Source organism: Arvicanthis niloticus, chromosome 25 (genome assembly GCF_011762505.2).
Source record: "Arvicanthis niloticus isolate mArvNil1 chromosome 25, mArvNil1.pat.X, whole genome shotgun sequence".
In the NCBI taxonomy this organism is placed as follows: domain Eukaryota; kingdom Metazoa; phylum Chordata; class Mammalia; order Rodentia; family Muridae; genus Arvicanthis; species Arvicanthis niloticus.
The window spans coordinates 34,352,465-34,374,617 of record NC_133433.1 but is presented as its reverse complement, the minus strand read 5'-3'; the positions used below and the strand labels follow the sequence as shown (position 1 = coordinate 34,374,617).

At 39.2% G+C, this 22,153-nt stretch overlaps 1 protein-coding gene across 2 annotated transcripts in view; it reads left to right on the top strand.

The window, feature by feature from the left end:
• Prex2 (phosphatidylinositol-3,4,5-trisphosphate dependent Rac exchange factor 2) overlaps positions 1-21,481 on the top strand; it is a 301,586-nt gene extending 280,105 nt beyond the window's left edge. Inside the window, exon 40 of one of the 2 annotated variants that reach the window (XM_076924369.1) lies at positions 20,403-21,481. In XM_076924369.1, coding sequence (XP_076780484.1) covers positions 20,403-20,499 — 97 coding nt within the window. In that variant the 3' untranslated portion in view covers positions 20,500-21,481. Of the gene's footprint in view, positions 1-20,399 lie in introns of both variants that reach the window. The other variant, XM_076924368.1, reaches the window with a different exon arrangement.
• Positions 21,482-22,153: the final 672 nt, after the last annotated feature.

Below are 22,153 nucleotides of genomic sequence, written 5' to 3'. Positions count from 1 at the left end.
CATACACTGAAAGAGAAAGTAGTGGGCAGAGGTGCATTGTACATGATCCTCTGAAATCCATTGTCTAGCTCTGAGCTCGCTCTTTGGTCTTGAAGAGACTTACAGGCCTGAGGAGCATCCAGCTCCTCTGCAGAAACCTTTGGGAATCCCAGTGCAAACCATTTTGGACACTGCTCCACAATCCCATTTCAGTCTGGTCCTCCCAGGACATAGCCTGCAGAGGTGAGTTGTGCGTGCATGGTCCCGTGAACACCATTGTCTAGCTCTGGGCTCACTCTTTAGTCTGAAGAATCCTTGTGTGATGCTGAGAGTATCCTGCTTCCCCCAAGGAGACCTGCAGAGACCCCCAAGAACTCCAAGCTTGGAACATCACCACAGCAATCACTTGCCAGTGGGGCTCATCTGAGCCACAGCCAGAAGAATTGGCTGCCCTCCATTGTCTAGTTCATGGCTCTCTCCACCTTCCTGAGAAGTCCTGCTGGCATAAGGATCATACAGGGAAAATGAGATGACTAAAAGACAGCATAAGGACACACTAACAAGATCCAGGGCAATATGGTACCACCAGAGCTCTTGTCTTGGTCACATGTTTTTGAAGCACCAGTAGGGAATTTAGTGCTAAAATGCAGTAGTAAGGGCTAGGACAAGGAACTTGGCTCAGATATTTTGGTCATCATGATAAGCCCTTAGAAACAGTGATCACGTGAGTGTTCATGGAACTTTGTTAATTGCCTTGCTTGTTCTTTGACTATTTGTGTTTATTGTCTTGCTTCCTCCTTGACTATTTGCATCTATTGTATTGCTAGTCCCTCAACCTAGAACTGACCTTAATACTTGCATGTAATTAAAATGGTATAAAAACAAAAAGTAGGAGGGGGATGGGCTAGGAGGTTTCTAGGGAGGGGAAATGGGGAAAGGGGGATGACATCTGAAATGTAAATAAATAAAATATCCTATAAAAAGAATAATAGAAATAGAAAAAGGGAAAGGTTCATAGCTCAAAGACCCAGAAAACATCTTCAACAAATCATAGGAAAATCTTTCTCTAACCTAAATAAAAATATGCCTATAAATGTACAAGAAACTTACACACCACCAAACAGATTAGACCAGAAAACAAAATCCTCCTGCCACATAATAATTAAAACACTAAATATACAGAACAAAGAATAAATTTTAAAAGCCATAAAGTACACGATTACCATGCTATAATCAACAGACCAAAAAAAGCCCAATAACAAGTAGGACCCTAAGGGAGGATGATTGAATCTTTCTGGGAAGGGGAAACAAAATAGATATTGGGAGTTAATGGAAGAAGGAAATTGGATGAAAAACGGGATGGGGATGCAAGCTGGGGTTGGGTGGAGATCAGATGTAGAGAACGCAGGGGAGAGGAAAGGGAAATCCTCGATGAGGGTCAATCTCCAGGGCATGCTAGAGACCTGGATTGGGTAGCGGCCCCAGGGGGTATATGAGGACAACTCTAGCTGAGAATCTTCTCAGTGCTGAATATAGATTTGGTACTGGCCACTTCTCTAGCTAAGCAGGACTCCTAGTGGAGGGATAAGGACCTACCCATAAAACCTTCAAACCAAAATGAGTCTTGTCCACAAGAAGTTCAGGGACAAAGATAGAACAGAGATGGAGGATATGGCCAACCAATGAGTGCCCTAAATTGATGCCAATTCCCTGGTCAAGAACCAGTCTCTGGCTTTATTAATGTTACTCTGTTATGCTTGCAGACAGGAACCTAGCACAACTGTCCTCTGTGGACTCCACCCAACAGTCAATGGAAAAAGATGCAGAGACCCACAGCCAAAGATTAGATGGAACTTGAGAGTCTTATAAAATAGTTGGGAGAAGGATTGAGGGACCAAAGAGGGACTCCGCAGGTAGACCAACAGAGTCAGCTAACCTGTACCCTTGGGGGTTGCCAGAGTCAGAATCACCAACCAAAGAGTGAGCACGGGCTGATCCTAGGTCCCCTGCACATATGTATAAGCAGCTTGATCTTTATGGGGGCCCCCCAACAACTGGAGCAGGGGCCACAAAGTTCTGCAATGACTTGATGTGCAGGGGTGTAAGAAAGGAGAGTAGTAGGGAGAGCCTAGCACCCAGAGGGGACTACCCTTCACCAAGAAAGAGAGAAGGGTGTAAATGTGGGGAGAATTTGCATGAGGGGGTCCTGGGAGAAGAGGGGGGCCTGATATTGGGATGTAAATTAAATAAATAAATTTAATAAAAAGTGAAAAAAAAGAGATAGAGGCACAAGTGTCATTTGTGGTCACAGAGGCAGATAGTGCCTTTGCTAAGAGTGGGCCATGGTCTCACTGTTTCACCATTTACCTTTGTTCAGGCAACTGTGACCAGAGTAGTTTGTCCATAGAATAATGAAAACATCTTCCTCCCCTTGGGGTCACTTCAGCCTCATTGTTTGATAACATGCTGGATTTGAAATACTTTAATATATAAAAACTTGAATCCAAGTTGCCAAGATTTCCAAACTCATTATGCCATATTTGATTTCCATGACCAGGGTATCATGACTTAAATGCTTTCAAAGGGAAAGACCAACTTCCTTGCATAAGCAACATTAAAAAGACATTTGCTCAGTGCAGGGCTCTCTGACCTGCCATTGGCTGGCCATTTAAATATGAGTTGAATGTGGTGACAAACTTCTCACTGATTTCTTAAAGCCAGACTGGCTATGAAAATATAAAGCCCAGGAATTCATTTATATGTCTTATCTGGGGTCATCAAGATTTCTTTGCAATAGTAATTTCCAGATTTAAAGAAAGACCTCCTACAGCATTGAAAGAAATACAGTTCATAGAAAAAAATCTTGGTTTCAAGTCATGCAGTTCACAGTCTCAGCCCTGACTCACCACATTGCTTTCTCTAAGTAGAAGTCTGTGAACTCCTTGCCAGAAGAGTGATGAAATATGTCATTTGGGAGCCATGGGTTCCAAGTAAAGGCAGCAGTCACCACATGATATAATAGAGTGTTCTACTGAGGACACTTTAATTCTGAGGGATGTAGACAGGGTGTAAATAATGGCCACAGAATGACTAAAGGCTATGGGATGGATTGCCAGGACACACCAGAGCTGCTCAGAACTACTGCTTCTCCTATCTTGCCTCACTGTTGAAAATGTTTGCCCAGAGGTTTAAACACATGAGGACACATTGCCTGGCTTTAGTAACAAAGGATCTAGAAGCTGGAGGCCAACAGTGTGAAAAGAATAGCCTGAATGAAGACGTGTTTTGATATGCTGCTTGAAATATGTATATGAATTGTGTAAAATAGTAGTTGGAAGCTTTGCTAGGGTAGTTTTCTCCATTCTTTTATTGTGATGAGAGTCCCAACATGAACATTTTAAAACATAAAACTCAGTGACATTTAATATGTTCATAGCATTCTTCCATCATCATTCTTATCTTATTCTTATTTCCCATAACTCACCTCACCCTGAAAAGAGCTGTAATCTGTGCTTTGTTGTTAATTTTTTTTTAAGACAATTGTGTATTCACACTTTTAATAAAAGTACAAGGCCATGTTTAAGAAGGAGGGATAGTCTTTTCCTCCAGTGCAAATGATGAGGCAATTAAATATGGGCATAGAAATGAACTTCTAGATGTTGCATATGATGCAAAAAAATCAGAACGGACAGTTCATATAAATTAAAAGCAAAATATTTCAAAAAACTATAAGAGAAATTTTGTAAGAGTTTTGGGCAGTTTGTAGACTTGACACAAAATTCATACTCCATTAAGAAAACAAACAAGTTAATCAACAGGATCTGATCTCAAATTTACATATTTTCCCACTTTAAAGCTCATGAGAAGAAAATGGAAAAACAAGGCACAAAGTGAGCAGAAACAGCCGTAAACTGCTGATCAAAAAGTTACTACTGTGTTCTTTAGACTCTGTAAGGATCTGGGAAATGATGCAGCAGCTTGTACTGAATTTCCACGTGTATGGCCCTCTTCAATTGACAACACTCTGACCAGGGAGAACATGGATCCAAAGAGGAATGGGGTGTGGCCATGTGAAAGGAGTGAAGTGTTTCTCATGGTGATGCTGATAACCCTGGACAGCACCATCCTCACTGTGCCTGTGAACGTGCACCTTGTAGAGAAGATAGAAGTGTGCAGAAGCTCTCTGTTAACTCCTGTAGCTGCACATGAAGCTACAGTTATCTCAAAATAATCTCAGATAAAAATATACAGTGTAAAGCTGGAGGTCTAGCTCAGTAACAGAACACCTTTAGCACACACATAAAGGTGACAGGCATAGAATAATTAATGAGTTTGAAAAACTCAAAATGTCATTTTAGAGACAGATTTTTTTTTATTACAGGAGTAACTCCCTAAAGAAAAATACAACATTTCAAGAGTGAATACAGTCAAATAAACAATATGTTTGCCTTTTAAACCATCTTTTCGCTTAGTAGCTTTTATACATTCTGAGAGTCCTTTGCTCACATTGACCCACTATATGAAAGACTCAGTAGTAAGGCACCCTGTGTGGTCCCAGGGAACTCATCTTTCAAGCAGGCACAGAAACATCTATATAATAGCCTACTTAAGAATCCCAATCCAGAGCTGAATAGCACTGTGACCATGGGACAGTTAATTCTTTCATCTCTAATTTCCTGAGCTGTAAAATTACACTAATAATCCACTTACTGTGTGGAGCTATAATATTCACTATATAAAATAATGAAAACAAAAATTTAGCACTAAAGTATGACAGCTAATGTGTCATATAATTTCACCAGATAATAAAACAACTGAATGTTATCAGGAGGCTAAAGTACGTTATAAAGAAAAGGACCTCCTTCTTTCCAGATGCATTTTCTGGCTTCTTTAAAACATTGAGAGACTTGAGTTTGGAAGCCTAAGATGTCATGAGAAGAAGCTGTACGTTATCTTGGAGGCAGGATAAACCTTTGCAATCTAGGCCAAAGAACAAATGAAAGTATCAGGTTGGTCATATTTACAGCAGTTCTAGCTATTGAAAGAAACCAAATAGAGTTTCTTAGGATGGGATTCTCAGACCAAGTTCATCAAAATTCCTTGAAGAACTGCCCTGGAAGATTTTGTTTCATAAGTTTTCCAGATGTGCTTCTGTGGTATTTTTTTAAAAAAAAAATTATTCGAGCATTTGTAAACTGCTTATCTCAAGCATAAAATTCATATTAGAATTCTGAAAAGAAAATATCTGGGAAGACAAGAATGAAAAATGCTTTGATGAAGATTTACAAAATAAATTAGCATGGTGTGAAAAATTGAGTTATAGGAGAAAACTTTGGATATTGCAAAGTAGCTTAGTTGATCCCATAATGAGAAATACAGGATTAACTGTAAAAAAAACACAGGCCTGTGGCTGCATGTAAATTTGCAGATATGCAGATGAAACTAACCATGAGTCCTAAGGAAAAAACACTCTGAGTTTTAAGTAAAAGCAAGAAGTAAAGCACCAGGAAGTGTATGGGAACATTGAACCAGTGGAGCATTGGAGAGAAATGCTCAGAATTAGAATTCTGTAGAGCCAAAGGACGATACTTGGAGGCACTAACATTTAAACAAAAGGAAAAATCCAAATTTAATGTAGAATAAGTTGAAGTAATGGGGAGGATTACTGGTATCAACTCAAATGTTGACGAAGTAGAGTTCAAAGTAGAGATTACCAGAGTGCTGTCAGTTGAAGAGGGCCATACAAGTGGGATCTGCATTCCAGCCTGCTGCATCATACCCAGATCCTTGCAGAGTCTAAATTATTAACTAGATCATTCAGTAGACTGGGAATGAAAGTGTTGTTAGCTCTGAACTTCTCACTCTACTCATTTATGCACTATGAGGATGGATTTTTGTTTTCATTTGAGTTGCAAAATACTACCAGTGCATTTTAAGATAAAGTGCTTTTATTTTAGTTTCCATTGTTCAAATCCATTGTATGTGGCATTTCCTTACATAGGACATTTTCACACAGGAATAAATTAAATAAAGTATTGGTTCTATGAAGAGATAACAAACTCTTAGCCAAACACTAAAAAAGTAGAGGGGTGGGGAGGGCAATCCACATTAATGAAATAGAGTAAAAAAGAACCATTTCAACAGACACCAATGAAATTTGCTAAAGCATTAGGATGTATCTTAAAAAATATTGCAGTAAATACAAAAATCTAGATAAAATGGACAATTATAAGATCTACCAAAATTAACCTAAGAAGAGATAAACAATTTGAACAGATTGATAAAAAGCAAGAAGACTGTAGAAATAAAACTCTTCAAACTAAAAAGAGTCTAGACCCAGATGGACTCTCTGTTCAGTTCAACCAGAATTTAAAGAGGAACTAACAAATTATTTCATAAAATAGGAAACTTTGCTGCCAAGTACTTTTTACAAAACTCATATCATCTTAATATCTAAATAAGATGATACAACAGAATATTATAGACCAATCTTTGCAATGCACTTACATGCAGAAATTCTCTATAAATGATTGTATGATTGTAAATCAAACTCAAGAACATATCTAATTCATCACTTATCATGATACAGTTGGCTTTCTTCCAGAGAAACAGAGATGTTTCAACATGTGCAAGTCTATAAATGTAATACATCATATAAATGAACTCAAAGACAGAAATCACATGATCATCTCAACAGAAGATGAAATGGCCTTCAACAGAAGGTATATTCTTTCTCGATAAAAGCCTTGAAGAAAATAGAAGTGACACACTTCAACATGATCAGGATTATATACTGCAGGACATCGTAGTCAGCAGCACACCAAGTGGGAAGAACAGCACATTTCCACTAACATCCAGAAGAAGACGGCAATCTACTCCCTTCACTGTTATTCTATATAGTGGCTATTAAGGCAATAAACAGAGGTAAAGATGATACAACTAGAAAGAAATAACGGTGTCATTATTTTCAGATAAAATGATCCTACATAAAAATATTCTGAAGATTACACCAGAAAACTCTTAAAGCTGATAAATACTTTTAGCCAAGTGGAAGTATATAAAGTTGATGCAAAAAATCAGTCAAAGGGTTTTTTTTTTTTGTACAAATGATAAACAAATTGAGAAAGAAATCATGCGAATCATCCAATTCACAGTTGCATCAAAATTAGGTAAATAAAATACCTTGGAATAAAACCATTCAAAGAATAATCAGAGCCTACAATGAAAAATCAAGAAACCGAAGAAGATAATAAAAATAGGAAGCCTTCTCATGCTCATGACTGGAAGAAAACACGGAAAAAGGCCATGTTTCCCAATATATCCCATAGGTCCTCACCATTAAGTTTCTAATGACATTCTTCATTTTAAAGAACTTTAAAATTCATATGAAGAATGAAAGTCCCTAGATAGCCAAAGCAAACTTTAGCAAGATGAACAATACTGGTCATATCACCATATTTGATTTCAAGTTAAACTCCAGAGCCATAATACTACATAGCATGCTACTGGCACAAAAAAAGATGTGCAAAATGATTTAATGAAATAAAGGACCTAAATATAAGCAGCTTCAGCCATATGGTTTTTAATATAGATACCAGAAATATTCCTTAAAGACAACCTTTTCAACAAATTCTGCCATGAAACCTGGATAGCCACAGCAGACAGAATGAGCGTTGATCCCTGTGTCTTAGACTTTACAAAAGAATTTTATTTTTTCCTTTCAAATCTTCACAATATACTGTCCTACTAGAGTGTGTCGACAGCCCAGAATCTGCTACAGTATTAGCACAGTATAGGTGATAGAAAGAAACCAAAGTATGATTGGTTTTTCACAACCAAACAAATGGTATTATTTGTTTTAGATTGTGTTTATGTTTCTTTTATGTACATGGGTGTTTTGCCTGAATGTATCTATACTCCACATGCATTCACTGCTTGAAGAGGCTGGAAGAGGGTGTTGGGTCCTTTTGGTCTGTGAGTCATCCTATGGGAGCTGGGCTTGAAACTAGTTTTTTTAGAAAAGCAACCCATGCTGTTGACCACTGAGGCATCTTTTGAGTACCAAAGGTGTAATCCACTGTAGTTCCTGAGCAAATGAGGCCTTATGGGTAAAATGATGCCACTGGAATTTCTCATTTCCTCATGTTGCTTGCCCCTACCCAGCAGCTCTCCCTCAGTGACAGTAAATGGGATAGCTGTATCACTAAACTCAGAGATCATGCTTCAGCTCCAACAGTGGATAACATCTCCTAGCTTTCCCCCAAAATTAAATGCCTGAAGTGCTTGTATTTGGTATAGCGTGAGTCACATTGCTTAAGCAGATACTAAACTAAACAGAATAGCATTGGCTGGACCTGGGCTGCACTCAGTACCTCTAAATTAAGGGAGGAACTGTCAGAGATTGGGAAAATAGAAAATCAAGGCTTACCAGATGCAGGAATGATTGTGGGCAGGCTTAAACATGGTGGCTTGGGAGAGGAGCAGTCAGGCTCCTGTGTCAGGCTTAACCACAAGAATGCCTTGCATTGATGTGGGAGATTAAGTGTATCAACTACCTGGTCTCTTAGCAATTCAGTTATCTTTAGAAAGATCTGTGGTAGAAAAGCCAGGTCACTGTAGACTATAAAGTAAACAGAGAAGAGACAGCCACTGTCAGTTTTACTATAAAGATGCTGGAGAAGAAGGTTGTAGCTACAATCTGGGTAGCAAGAGTAAGAAAGGCCAATTTTTTTCAGTTCAGTTTAAGATTTATTTCTTTATTAAGAATGAAAATACTGATTTTCCACATAACTATTAGGCAAAATTATTTTTAGAATGAAGGCACATAAATATTTCTATCTTGAGTATCTTTTTCTATTACCCTTGATCTTAGAGAGGCATTATTCAACTGTAATTTTCTTCAGTATCCTTAATGTCTATTTCTGTTGACATGTATATATGTGTGTATGTATATGTATAATGTATGTGTGTGTATATGATGTATATGTATGCATATGTGTATGTATGTATATATGTATTTATACACGTATATACACATATGTATATATAAATATGTTTGTATACATACACACATATTTAGTATACATATATTTTAAACATACTGTAATTAACACTCAGGTAACAATCATTTAATTCTCCTACCTCAGATTTTTCTTGTTTGGACAGACACATAAACAGAAATTCAGAAGTAGACACTCTCCAGTAGAAATTATTCTTAATGGAAATAGGTTTAAGAGTAATAGTGTGTATTTGGCATATCAAGAAGCCAAACCTGACCTGAACTTCATAGTTTGTATAATCATTTGCCAATAGATTAAAAGTATGAATGATGACAGTTTCTTGTGTCACACATTAAGGTCTATATGATAAAAGTGTGCTTTAGAGACTATGTAAAAATTGAAAGGTTCTTATTCTTGGTCTACTTCTAAACTTCTGATCATTTGTTCTGGCCAAAAATGAAAAGTCTGAGGTAAGAGAACAAGATGATTGTTACCTGAGTGGTAAGTTCTGTTATATATATAAAATTTAATTTATATGTATATATACATATATATACACACATATGCATATACACACATATATACATACATACACACACATACATATATGGGTTTGAGTGTTTGAATGTCTACTCTAATTGGAGATTCAAGTTGATGGATGCATTGTGCCATTCTAGGCAAAAGGCATTTTAGGAGTCTATTATTCAAAGTTTTCAAGCTTCTATAAGTCCTGTAAGTATAACAGTGCTGTAGGCATTGTCTGTGGGTTTTCTTGGGCTGCTAGGATACAGTTCAGACATATTTGGAGTGTATTTGGCCATTGTGACTTCATTCCTTAGCCAGAGAATGAAAGTCAAGGGCTGTGAATTTTTCATCTCATCGGAGACTGTCTCATCAAAGTCAGTGATGCCAACTGAGTGGTTTATATCTGGTGTCTGATCAGCAAGCAGGGTTGTGTTGGAGGGACACTGAGTTTGCCTTCTGAGAAGAGGCAGCATAAAAAGTGATCTGCTACATCTGTTTAAACCAACGTTTATTCTGTCAACAGTTAATTAAGATAGACTCAGAGGGTCAATCCAGCACTTTGAAGTCAGAGCTCTGATTACAACCCTTACTAAACCACAGTAAATGTCATGATCGAATCACATCTCTGTTTTCAAAGTCAGAATTATCATTATGTTAAATATAGAGACAGCAGAGCACTGTAGAGCAGAGAAAAGGTAATGTTATTAAGAAGATGTGTTTCCCTCACATAAGCAGGACCAGTTCTAAGATGGAAAGGAGAGACATTTCAGATTTTTGTAGAGTGTGGTGGACTTCTAAGGGTTGTGTTAACTCTTTCATTTGTTCCTAGCCCTCTATAGTGTTAGTCAGCATAACACTTAGACAGGTAGGACATCCTACAGTATGCAACTCACAGACAACCAACCAACCTTGAGTTGAACCCAGAGCCAACCTCTCTTTGGGACTCCTAACTCCATCTCTTCTCACTTGCCCTAATTACCACAAGGTCAGGGACCAGACAGCAAAGGCCAGTCAAGTAACCTGATGCCCACTGAGACGATTAGACTTAGCCCACCTTAAATCTGTTTAAACTTGTCCCCGCAATTTTCCCAGAACCCACAACAGAGTTTGAGTCCCTATTTCAGTCTTGCCATATGCTTCTGTAAGTGGTCCCTCTGCTGTGTGGTGCCCTTTTTTCTTTAGAGCATGATGGAAAATAGGTAAATCAGGGATAAGATTCTTGGAATATCTCCAAATTGGAGATGAGACCCTACTAGATGCTTAGACGCTCTATGGAGCCATTGGCTGCAGTCCTAGCCAGCAACTCCTGTTTTAAGTGGTCAGGAAGTAAGATCTCGTTGCATATTCTGTAAATTTGGTAGTAATATGATCATAGCTTTGAAGGTGATTTTTTTCCAGAGAGGGAAGTATTTTCTCTTTAAATCCTTGGGTGGCATAGTCTGACTAGGGGTGTGGGAGTCAACTGTGGCTGATTCAGAATTATTCTAGTAATCAAAAGAGAAACAGTGCATTCTCTCCACTTGTACTAAGTGATTGCAGTTGGAGAACTCCAGAAAATATACCTTAGACGAGCACCTCTCAACTTTGATTTGCCCAGAAGTCCCTAAGGTATTTGTCACACCTCAGGGCATCTGGATGGAGCCTGTGATTCTGAATCTAATGAGATCCCAGAGGCAATAATTGCAAGGTGTGTACCTTGTCTTGAACACAAATCACCTGTGGCCTTGTTTGAAAATAAATAGTTCTGGTAAGTTGCCTGGAGATTCTAACTCAGCAGGGTGGGCCGGGCCTGAGAATCATTTCAGATAATTTTACCATCAGGCAAGCTCAATATTTCAGCCTGCAGAAGCTATCTGAATGTCGTATAATGATGAGGATTACAATAGAACTAAATTGGTCACATGGTATATATTAGCTTCCACTCTGTGCCAGCCTTGTTTCAGACTATTTAGCCACTGTGATATATGACAACAGAATTTCTTGGCTTCACTGTGGAGAAACAAAACTAGCAAGACTTCTAGAGTTTTAAGAACTTTAAAAATCTTTATTATTGTGATAAACTATGCAAATTACCATCTTGACCTTTTTAAGTGTACACTGCACTAATTACATTTACCACATTATTTTAAAAACTCATTTTATTTTGCAAAACTAACTTTATATACATCAAGCAATAGTTTTTTATTGCTTTCTGTTCACAAGCCAATGCCGCTGATTCTCCAATTATATGTAGAATCTAAAACAGTCAAACTCATGGAAGCCAAAGTACAGAATGGTAGTTCCAGGACCTGGGGGTGGGGACAGGGGAGATGATGGTCAGTGAGTTAAAATCTTAGGAGGAATAAGTCTTTCTGGCTATGAGATTCTTTTGCACAATTGAATATGATTAATGATAGAACACTGTAAACTTAAACACTATTGGCAGTACACTTCAAATGGTTTTCACTAAGAAAAAAAGCAATTGGGGCTCCTACTGTGGCTCCTTGGCAAAGCATTTGAAAAGCATGTGCAAAGACCTGGGTTCACTCCTCACCAACGGAAAAAGAAAGTCCTATTTTTGGGTATGGAGAGATGCATCTGTAATTCCATGCTCAGAAGGCTGAGGCAAGGGGATTGAGAGTTCAAGGCCAGCCTGGGCTACACAAGAAAGGAAACACTTCAAAACATCAGAAGCTCTAGCCCAACATGTGCAAGGCTTTATACCCAAACTTTGATAGTGAAAACAGAAAAGAGTTCAATAAGAACAATAACAAATAAGCAAAATAAAACAGAAAACAAGGTGTAATGTATTATTATTATTATTATTATTATTATTATTATTATTATTATTTATTTTTTTTTTTTTTTTTTGGTTTTTCGAGACAGGATTTCTCTGTGTAGCCCTGGCTGTCCTGAAACTCACTCTGTAGACCAGGCTGGCCTCGAACTCAGAAATCCGCCTGCCTCTGCCTCCCAAGTGCTGGGATTAAAGGCGTGCACCACCACCATTCGGCGTAATGTATTCTTGAAGGAATTAAAGTTAATTAGCTCGGTTTTCTTTAACATTGTACTCATAAATTATAGCATCAATTAGACCAAATAAGTAGTTCAACTACAAATAGCCATTACTACATTTTTAATTATTATACATAAAGCATCTTCACTTATGATAAAAAATTGTATTTTTTAATTAATTGAACAAGAACTCTCATTTTGACAGAGTTTCTAATCCCTATAATATTTTATTGTCTTCAGCTCATCTTGAGTATTCTATACTCATCTGTCATTGAAACATGCAAAAGGGTACAGACCATATAATCCAAAAGCTCCAAAGTTAGAACGCATTATATTAAATTATGTTAATTCTATAGGGCAAGGTTCTCTAGAGGAGCAGAACCCTAGAATGAATATATGTTATAGAAGGGTTTTTATCAGATTGGCTTACAATATAGGGTCTGGGAAGTCCAACCTTGGCTACTTGTACAGTGGTGGTCTGAGAGCCTGCTAGCTTTCTGTGTGCCACCCTATGGGCTTTGGTAGTCTCACTTTGGTGTTGAAGGCCTGGATGCTCTCCCTGGAGTGTCCCTGGTATTGAGTTCACATTAGAAGGCCAAGGAATCTGAAATCTGGTGTTAATAGCTGGAGAGATAGGCATGCTTGCTCAGAAGGAAGAACTGATGGCAAACACTACTGTGTTCTCTGGGTTGTCTTTGGAAGGTGGTATCCACTTGGAAAGCTGATCTCTCCTAAGTTCATTTTCTCTAGAAATGCCCTCCTTAGATTTGTGTTCCAGGCTATTCTAAGTTTAGCAAGTCAACAATCATGAACAATCATGACAGGGTGATTGGCCACTCCACTGACACCCAGCACTGATCACACCTGGCCCAGTGTTATAGTTCATTTGGCTTTGGGTGAGAAGCTGGGAACACAGTTACTGAGATGGATCCTGGCCATAGCTAATTTGATCTCAGCTCTAAGGAGAACACTATAGCACAGAGACAGCATGTAGCATATGAAAGTCTGCTCAAGTCATGGTGGCCAGAAAACAGAAACAAAGAGACAGGAATGGCCCTCACACCCTTTCTAGGACATGTCAACAGTGCTGTAAGTTCCTTCATTTTTACCACCTCTAAAAGGTTTTCCTAACTCCCCACACAACATAGAAAGTCAGCACATTTTTGAACACATGGGCACTCATCGTTACTATAGTTGATTTATTTGGGTTGGATTCAGAAGTGGCAGCATTTGTACCTTGGAGGTGGGGGCCAAATGGGCCAATCATTGGTTATGGGGAGTTGGGGAAATGTGTTAGCAGTGAAAGATAGCTGTCCACACATTTACGGTGTACATAAGACACGTGAATTTTCTCAGTGATGGGAAGTCATAGCATTGATACCAGCTTCCTGTCAGTGTTTGCCAAGAATATCCAAAACCTTTTCCAACGTAGCCTCCTTTGGTTTAGTGACTGGGTAACAAAGAGGAACACGAACCAATATACCTACAGCTTTGAACACACTGAGAACAAGTGTTCGTTAGGTGATAGTCTGTTAGAGTTCAGTTGCTAAATAGTATATGCATCTCAGGAACAAACCGTTTTTCTTCTGACAGAAAAATGAAACCTGAAGTGGTCACACTACCTTTTCCAATTGCTTTTGACAGCACTCTGAACAGGCTAGTGTGAATGGTACAGGGTGGCAGCCATGTCCTAAAGCAGATAATGCACACATGTTAAATCTTTCATCAGATACATCAGCAGAGCACAAAAGCATTGGGTTTGTGAAGCATCATTTATGTTCAGAAACTATGTTTGAGAGAAGGAAAATTTTTGAGGAAAAGACGCTAAGAAACAAACCATCTTCAGTGGCCCAAGAGAAGAGGGACACAGAAAAAACCTGAGATCACAATCAACCTTTAAACCCAACAAAAGATGGTTATGCTAAGTAAAGCCTGAGTAGTAATGATACCCTTGCAGAGGCTAGAGGCATCATGCCATCAGTAACACGTGCAACAAACCAGGGCACAGGTCAGGCTTGCTCTTCTGCCAGTGATTTTTCTTTGCTCTCCTCATGCAAGATAATGCTATAATTTTATTTCTCAGCTGTAGATTTTCTGCCTGATTCATTTGACCTAATGACTTACTCAGTCCCCTCTGTAAGCCAAGCAGTCATTTTACATAATACAAAGAGAAATGGGTGGTAACAGAATAAAAATATGATACCAAAATAAAATTATGTTTTTTACTAATTAGGGGCACATTTGTAGCTTTTCAATTTCATTTCAAACTACAGTTGTGTGAGGTTTATCTGTTCAAATGATAATAATTGTATATACAATACATTATCATTTATTTTTTTAAGCAGCACCCAAAGTGGAAGGGGTAAGGAAACCCACCAAAGAGATATCATTTTTCAGACCCTCTTCTTGTTGGTTAGGTTCTTTCCATGGACGTTGAGTCATACTCTTACAAGGTAAAGCTAGAATATTTTGAAATAAAATGATGATCTTTGTCAGGAATGGCCCTTGTTCTTTCTGTAATAAGGTGTATATGAGGCCTCAAGTGTTTAAAATCTGTACAAGAAAATTCCCTCAAACCAACATGGAAGAGTTATAGTTATTTTTTTTCCATTGCTCTAACAAAATACCTGAGTTTAGGATAGTAAAGGGGATTATTTATCTAGCAGTTGTAGAGACAGAAAGATTGGGAAGTACCATGATTTGTGGCCTCTAATAAGGTCCTCTTTAGGTAGATCTAATGACATCATAACAGACCCTACAGCGAACTGCATAGCAAGAAGGCCAGACAGTGGAATACTGTGTAGAATTCACATTTGTGGGATATAACTAATAACAACCACATTAATTATCATAACAGGTACCTGAATCTCTACACAGGTCAGTACCTCCATGTCCTAACCACCACTCACTAGGTTCCAGCTATAAGATTTTGCTTCTTTGATATGGTCACTGGAGACCAAGCCTGCAACAGCACATGGAATCATTGGGGATCAGCCCTATTCTAAACTGTGGCACAACCCAATTCCTGACCTGAATTAAAACAATTGTAAGGAAATGTTTATTTATAGACAGATCTTCTCCCACAATTTAATTTTTGTAGTCCCTCACCCTTTTAGTACTCACTTACACAATCCTTCTAGATGCACATAAAGCCCATTTTCTCTACCTTGGAACTGAGCAAAGCAGAGGGGCTGACAATATTCCCATCCCCGACATTGTCTCTTAGCTGTTACCAGCTTCTAAGTAATTTGGGTAAAAATTCAAATAGAAAGCTTAGCAAACATGGAAGAGATAGTGAATTGGGTTTTTTTTTTTTTTTTTGATGCATTGCTAATCTTTTATCTTTTTTTTTTTTTTTTTTTTTTTGAAGCCATGCAAGCCTAGGGATATTATAATGAAAATCTCTTCCAATTTCTATCAGCTCTCAACAGGGCTGATGGCTTTTGTGGTCCATTGAACCATTGAAGATGGTATTATTTACTACACAAGCTGTACCATAATTGATTTCTAGCAATTATTTTGGTACTAAAGACAAAGCTCATTGACTTCTTTTTCCCATCCTACCCATGCCCCCTGTCTTTGGCATTGCTATTTATTTTAAAAACTTTAGTAAACCTAAGAAGCCCAATTTTCAGGCTTCAGACCTAAGATGTGCATGGGTTTATACTATAAGAAGATAAATAAATCTTTTTTTGAACTCCAGTTTTTAATCTAAGTTATTTCTTCATGAAACAGTGATCATTTAATAGTTTTTTTTTCAATAAAAGATTCCTGTAATATATCAGAAACTTAGAAATGGTTTATATTATAGAAAAAGGCTATTTAAACCCAGTAAAAGACTATCTCTATTTAATCTACTTCTAATATTACGTATAGAATATCTTTCTTTCTTTAGACTTAGCAATGACTGCAGAGATGAGTGAAGATTTGCTCTTTGTTAAGAGTACGGCTTTGTCATTCACGAGCCATGATCTCTGTCTACCTTCTCTAGTGCTCTCATCTTGGGAAGTGGGTAATAGTGGGCACCCAACAGGTTTCTGAGGGGAGAATCCATAATGTTGATTCATAGCACCATGCAATATCAATCTTAGAAAGAAAAATGGAGTGGAAAATGTGAATTATATGAAAAAATAATAGAAAGCTGCAAATTTTGTAATAAATTAATGTCCACAGATCAAAACATCTGCTGGGCATGATGGTGCATGTCTGTAATTCCAGCACTGTAAAGGTAGAGGCTGGAAGATCATCATCAGAAGGTTGACGAAACCCTGGTCTACCCAGTGAGCTCCAGGCTTGCCAGTGATACACAGTGAGACTGGATCAATAATAAAAGTCTAAAAAGGATAAGCAGACCTGGAACTGGGTGGTGGCTTTCATGAATGAATGAATATAAGAAATAGTTCTATTTTAAGCCCTCAAATTGTATTTCCTAAGAATGCAAATCTAAACTGTCCAAAATTACTCTCTGCAGCTGGTTTTAGAGAGGCCTGCAGCAATGTTTTGAAAACCAGAAATACTTTCATATGACTGCAGAAATGAGGGCAACTGAGGTAAACCCTTCCCACGCTTCAGTACCCGGGACACTTAGGCTACCACAATGAACCCATCTATCAAGGTTCCATGTACAAATGATAAGACAGGTCTTTCCAACACAAGGCTCTAGACAACTGATAGTGGCTGCTTTTAGTCTCTTGTTTCTGGGAGAGTCAGCTCCCTGGTTTGTTGCCCTGAGGGGTTTGCGAAGGGGAAACTGGGAAGGGGGATAACATTCGAAATGTAAATAAATAAAATAAGCAATAAAAATGAAAAAAAGAGTTCATTTCTCGATGAAGCTTGGAATATTTGTCGTTGATTTACAGCCAAATCCAAAGCCAAAGCCAAAAGTTAGCTGAACTATTGTAAACAGGGGACTGGCAGTGTCCCAGTGTGGTGCCAGGCTCACATGGTGGAGAAAGAAGAGTGATGGAGCTCCCAAGGCACAAAACTCATTGACAGTTTGAATGGAAGCAAAAGTGAAAAAGAGTTACTGTAAATGGCCCTGTCCTCAGGGAAGAAGGCAAGGTGGGATAGGGGGCAAGGATGGGAAGGACAACAAAATGAGACTAAAATCCCCACTTCTCTGGATCAGAAAACCGAGAGGACTAGTGTGGTGTGGTAAAGTGCAGGAATAGGCACTGTGAAATAAATTAGAAATTGTGCAGCTTCGGAGACCTGGATCTCTGTAATACAGAATTATGCTAAATGGAAAAAGCTGGAGGCTCATCAGAAATTTCTGATATCCACTCAGTTGCCAATCCAAGCTGATTCTGTGCCCAAATTGCTTTCTTTACTGTCTCTACTCTGTCCCTTACCTGAGTCAAGCTTCAACTCCTCTCTTCAATTTCTGCTTGAAAATTGAATGAGGCTGGCTTAAATTTGAGTCTCTACCTGATTGGCTGATGGATTCTTTTGAAATATCTCATTACTTTCCTGATCAAACTTATTTTGAGTATGCTCTCCAACTGTGGCTAAATAAACCCCAATTCTTTAGTACCCAATTTAAAAACAGAGAAGCATGTCTGTTCTTCACACAATAGAATGAAAGCTCCCAGAGAAACAGAGGGAGGGAATGGAGAGGGTAAAACAAAGCTGCCTTCCAGACTTCATGCGTGTGCGCGCGCATGTGCATACGTATAAAAACATGCTGAGCCTGTTTAGTGTTGCTTGTACATGCATGATATTTTGGGTTTTGACTCCTTGGTATTAGAGGGCATGGGAAAGACTAATTCCTCCTTCCTCGGTTGTCAGCAGTGCCTTATAGATTAGGATTAAGAGTTGTTGAGATTCTCCTCTTCCATGTTAGTATGACTATTAATGTTTTCAAAACAGGGTTTGGTTTTGCTTCAATAGCCTTATTGTTGCAGAGTTTGGATGAAGCTTCCCTGTCATTTCTAGGAGATACAATGTCAAGGCAGACTTCCCAGTTCTTTGAATCTTACAATCTTTCTACCCTGAGCTTTAGATACAAGAGTAGTCTTGTAGATGATGTATCTGTTAGCACTGAGTACCCTGGGGTCAGTTCTTCTCTTGACCAGTATAGTTTCTGTGATGGTCTCTGTCTACTACAAAGAGAAACTTCTTGCTTTACTATTACTGAGCATTTAAGATTACTATTAAGTGATGAGCTCTGGAGCTAATGGAGAACCTGAACCTAAAAGAAAATTTTAAAATAGGCCCAAACTAATAAAAATAGCAGGGTCCAGTGATTCCTTTTCTCTAAACCTAAATAGTTAAAAATGCCTGTCAGCAGGTTTGGGCCCAGTTAATTACTTACAGAGGATGTGGAGTTACAAGACAAAGGCCTGTTGAATCATCCCAGGAACTGGCTGGCCATGAAGATAAGAGAGGAACTGCACCCTGCCCTCATCGACCAGTACAACCTGCTAATGTTCAAAAAAAGTAAAACAACCAATCGTGTGCACCCACGTGAAAGTTTCCCCCTTTCCCCACCCCATGCATATAAAAACCCTAAACCCCCGAGCAGAGGGGTCAGCTCCTCTGTCTCCTATGTGAGATATGGAGATATGTGCTGACCCAGAGCTCTGATATTAAACTGCCTCATGTGTTTGCAGCAAGCTGGTCTCTCATGAGTCCTTGGGTGCATGTTGTCCTGAGACTTGAGTGGGAATGCCCCTTTGGGGTCTTTCAAACCCAAATCCTGACCCTTCTATTTTGCAGCTTGGGAACATTGGTAAATATTGCAAACATAAACTGGCTCATATATTAATCACCAATGAAGGTCTTACATGAAAACACTGGAATACATGAAGTTTGTTTCTGATTCAGATGGTTAGTCAAGAGTTGCATAGTAGCAGATGCTCTGCAGAAAGAACCATGCCATATCATCTGTGACCTACAAACAAAAGCAGAACCTTTCAATATTTGAAATCTCAGTGAGTCATTTGCTTTTACACAGAACAAGGAAAATTCAGAAATACTTGAAAAGGGAATTTCAGCATTATTAAAAACATTTAGTAATGCTATAATTCAATAGTCTATGTGTTTTTTGGTACAGTTTATGTTACTGAGATAAGCAATGTATATCTCTGAACTTTTAGATAGGTCAATTTTGTTATGCCCAGGTCTTGGGGTCTCCAAGAGATCTCAAAGTATTGCCATATCCAATGTAGAGAAAAATGAGAGCTCCTAATTTAAACCCAGGTTTGGACCGCAAATTTAACAGAACAAAGTTGTGATCCTGCATCTAGGGGTTTAGGGAATATATACAACCAGGTTACATGGGCTTCAGGGTTACATGGTGGATAAGGAAAGCTATAATTTCACCTGTTTGGGTTGTAGACAGGGTCGCATAAGTGGGGAGGGTGTTCTTTTGGCTTTTATGGTGTTATCAGGGTTAAATGTTTTTACAAACCTGACACAGCTGCCTGGGAACGATTAATTGGCTTGATTTCTCTCTAAGGATGTGTGGTTTTTGCTTTCCCAAGACCATAAGCTACCTGTGTTGGGGAGTGCCTGGCCATCCATCAGAGAGGGTGCCAGCTTCGGCTGGCATGGAGACAGAACACTGCATCTGTTTATCTCTTCCCAGGCTGATATTGTCATTCCTGGGAGGGGGGGGTTCACACTTAGGGAGTTGTTATTGGAATGAGGATTTGTGGGCCCTTGGCACCAGCTGTGTCTTTTGGGAGAGTCAAGCACTGGGAAGAAACCATGGTGGTGGTGGGGAACTTCTGTGTGAATGGGGGCAAGGGGAAAGTGCTGAGGCCTGCGCTAGCCATTCAGCTTCGAGGGAAGTGCTGAGGCTGGCACTAGCTACTTGGTTTCTTCATTTTCTCTATTAAACGAGTTTCATATAATATAGATGGCTAAGTTGGGAAGATTCTAATCCCAGTACTTTCTTAGCAGGCTGAAGCAGGAGGATGGCAAGTTCAAGGTCTCCCCAGGCAATTTAAAAAGACCTGACCCAAAAGAGAAAGGAGTGGGAAACTTAAGGAATTCGTGAATGCCTCAAGATCCGCCCAGGACTTCATGGATACCTAGGGATCCAACTCAGGACTCAAGGATACCTCAAGTTCCAACCCAGAATCATGAATGCCTCAAGATCCAATCCAGAGCAGACCCCCACTTTTAATGCCCTGGATTCTTGGTCTTGGGAATGTATTATTAAATGAGACCACAGATAGTTTTAAGGTATCTCCTGGATATGGTCTTGAATTCAGAAAATGATGGCCCAGGTAAAGCAGTTTGTCGTGCTTTGGACCTGTTCAAAAGTCTACTAAGCATCCTCAACTCTCAGTCTCTGCCCTCCAGCCTTGCTGCTCTCATGCTCAATTTCCCAATAAAGTGTGTCACAGAAACCATAATTCCTCATTCCTAAGACAAGTCATAGCAGAACCTCCCTGACCCACCTTGTCTAATTACAAGACTCTCTTTCCAGAAGATGCACTGCTCTAGCCTGGGAGGAAGGGGTACTACAGAGAAGGGATAGAAGATTTTGCAAAGCCTGACCTTGTTAAATGTGTGCTACATTAGGTCAAATTGCTTTACCCAATCACAAAGCTTATGCATACAAAGTAGACAGTTTAAGAGAGCAGGGAGATGGCTCAGCAGTTAAAAACACTTTGTTGCTTTTGCAGAGGGCCTGGATTTGGTTCCTAGTCTCCACTCGGTGGAACTCACAACCTGTTGGCTCCTTGCTGGCAGGTCCAGGCGAGAGGAGAGTGGTTCTGGTCCCGCCAGGTCTCTCTGGGGCTGAGCAGGATGGTGAGTGTCAAGGCCCAAAAGAAACACACCAGGCAGGGAGTCTTGTCAAAGCAGGAACTAAACTTTATTGCTTCAGCCTCTTGCTTATATAAACTTGGAGCATAGGGAGGAGGATTTTTTGTAGGGTGAGATGATGTAAGATGTGGGGAAAGGTGACGGAGGGTATGGGGTGACTGACAGGGCCAATGGCAAAGCTCTACATTAGCAACAGCAGGGGCAGAGGCAGGGCCAAAAAGGTCTTCCTGAGTCACCCCAATACAGAAGTGATTGAGATCGGTCTCAAAACTTGAGACAGGCTTAGGCTGTCCCACAAGGTCGCAGAAACTTGATTCAGGCTCGGGTTTGTCCACAAGGCCCAAACCAGGGCCGAAATGGGGCCCAACATCAACCATCTGAAAATTTAGTTCTAGGGTATCTGATACAATTTTCTGAACCTTATGGACACTGGGTTTGTATGTGGTGTATATACACACATCCACAGAGCACTCACACACATAAGATAAAATAAATAAATCTTTTAAAAAGAGTAGATACTTCTCTCTGGTTCTTCAATCTGTTTCTTATAAAACACTGATCAAATAAATTCAGCATGCACTTCTTGCTGTTTTGGACTTGTCTTTTGTTGCAGGAGTGGGAGGCAGCATTCTCAAACGGCAAGGAAAGGTATTGCAGCTTTCCACTCTAAACTTTTATCTGGGCAGTGAAGAAATGAAAGTCTCATTAGAGGCCATAGGGAGAATTAACTCTCTGATGAACATGTTCCCCTGGTACCAAGGAAAAAAGCTGAGGGTGCATAGGGTGATTTTGAAAAGCCCAGAGCCATGCAAAACTTGCCAATATAATCTTGCAGAAATAAATTGTAAACATTTACTGTCTTTAGTTGATTCCCTTCT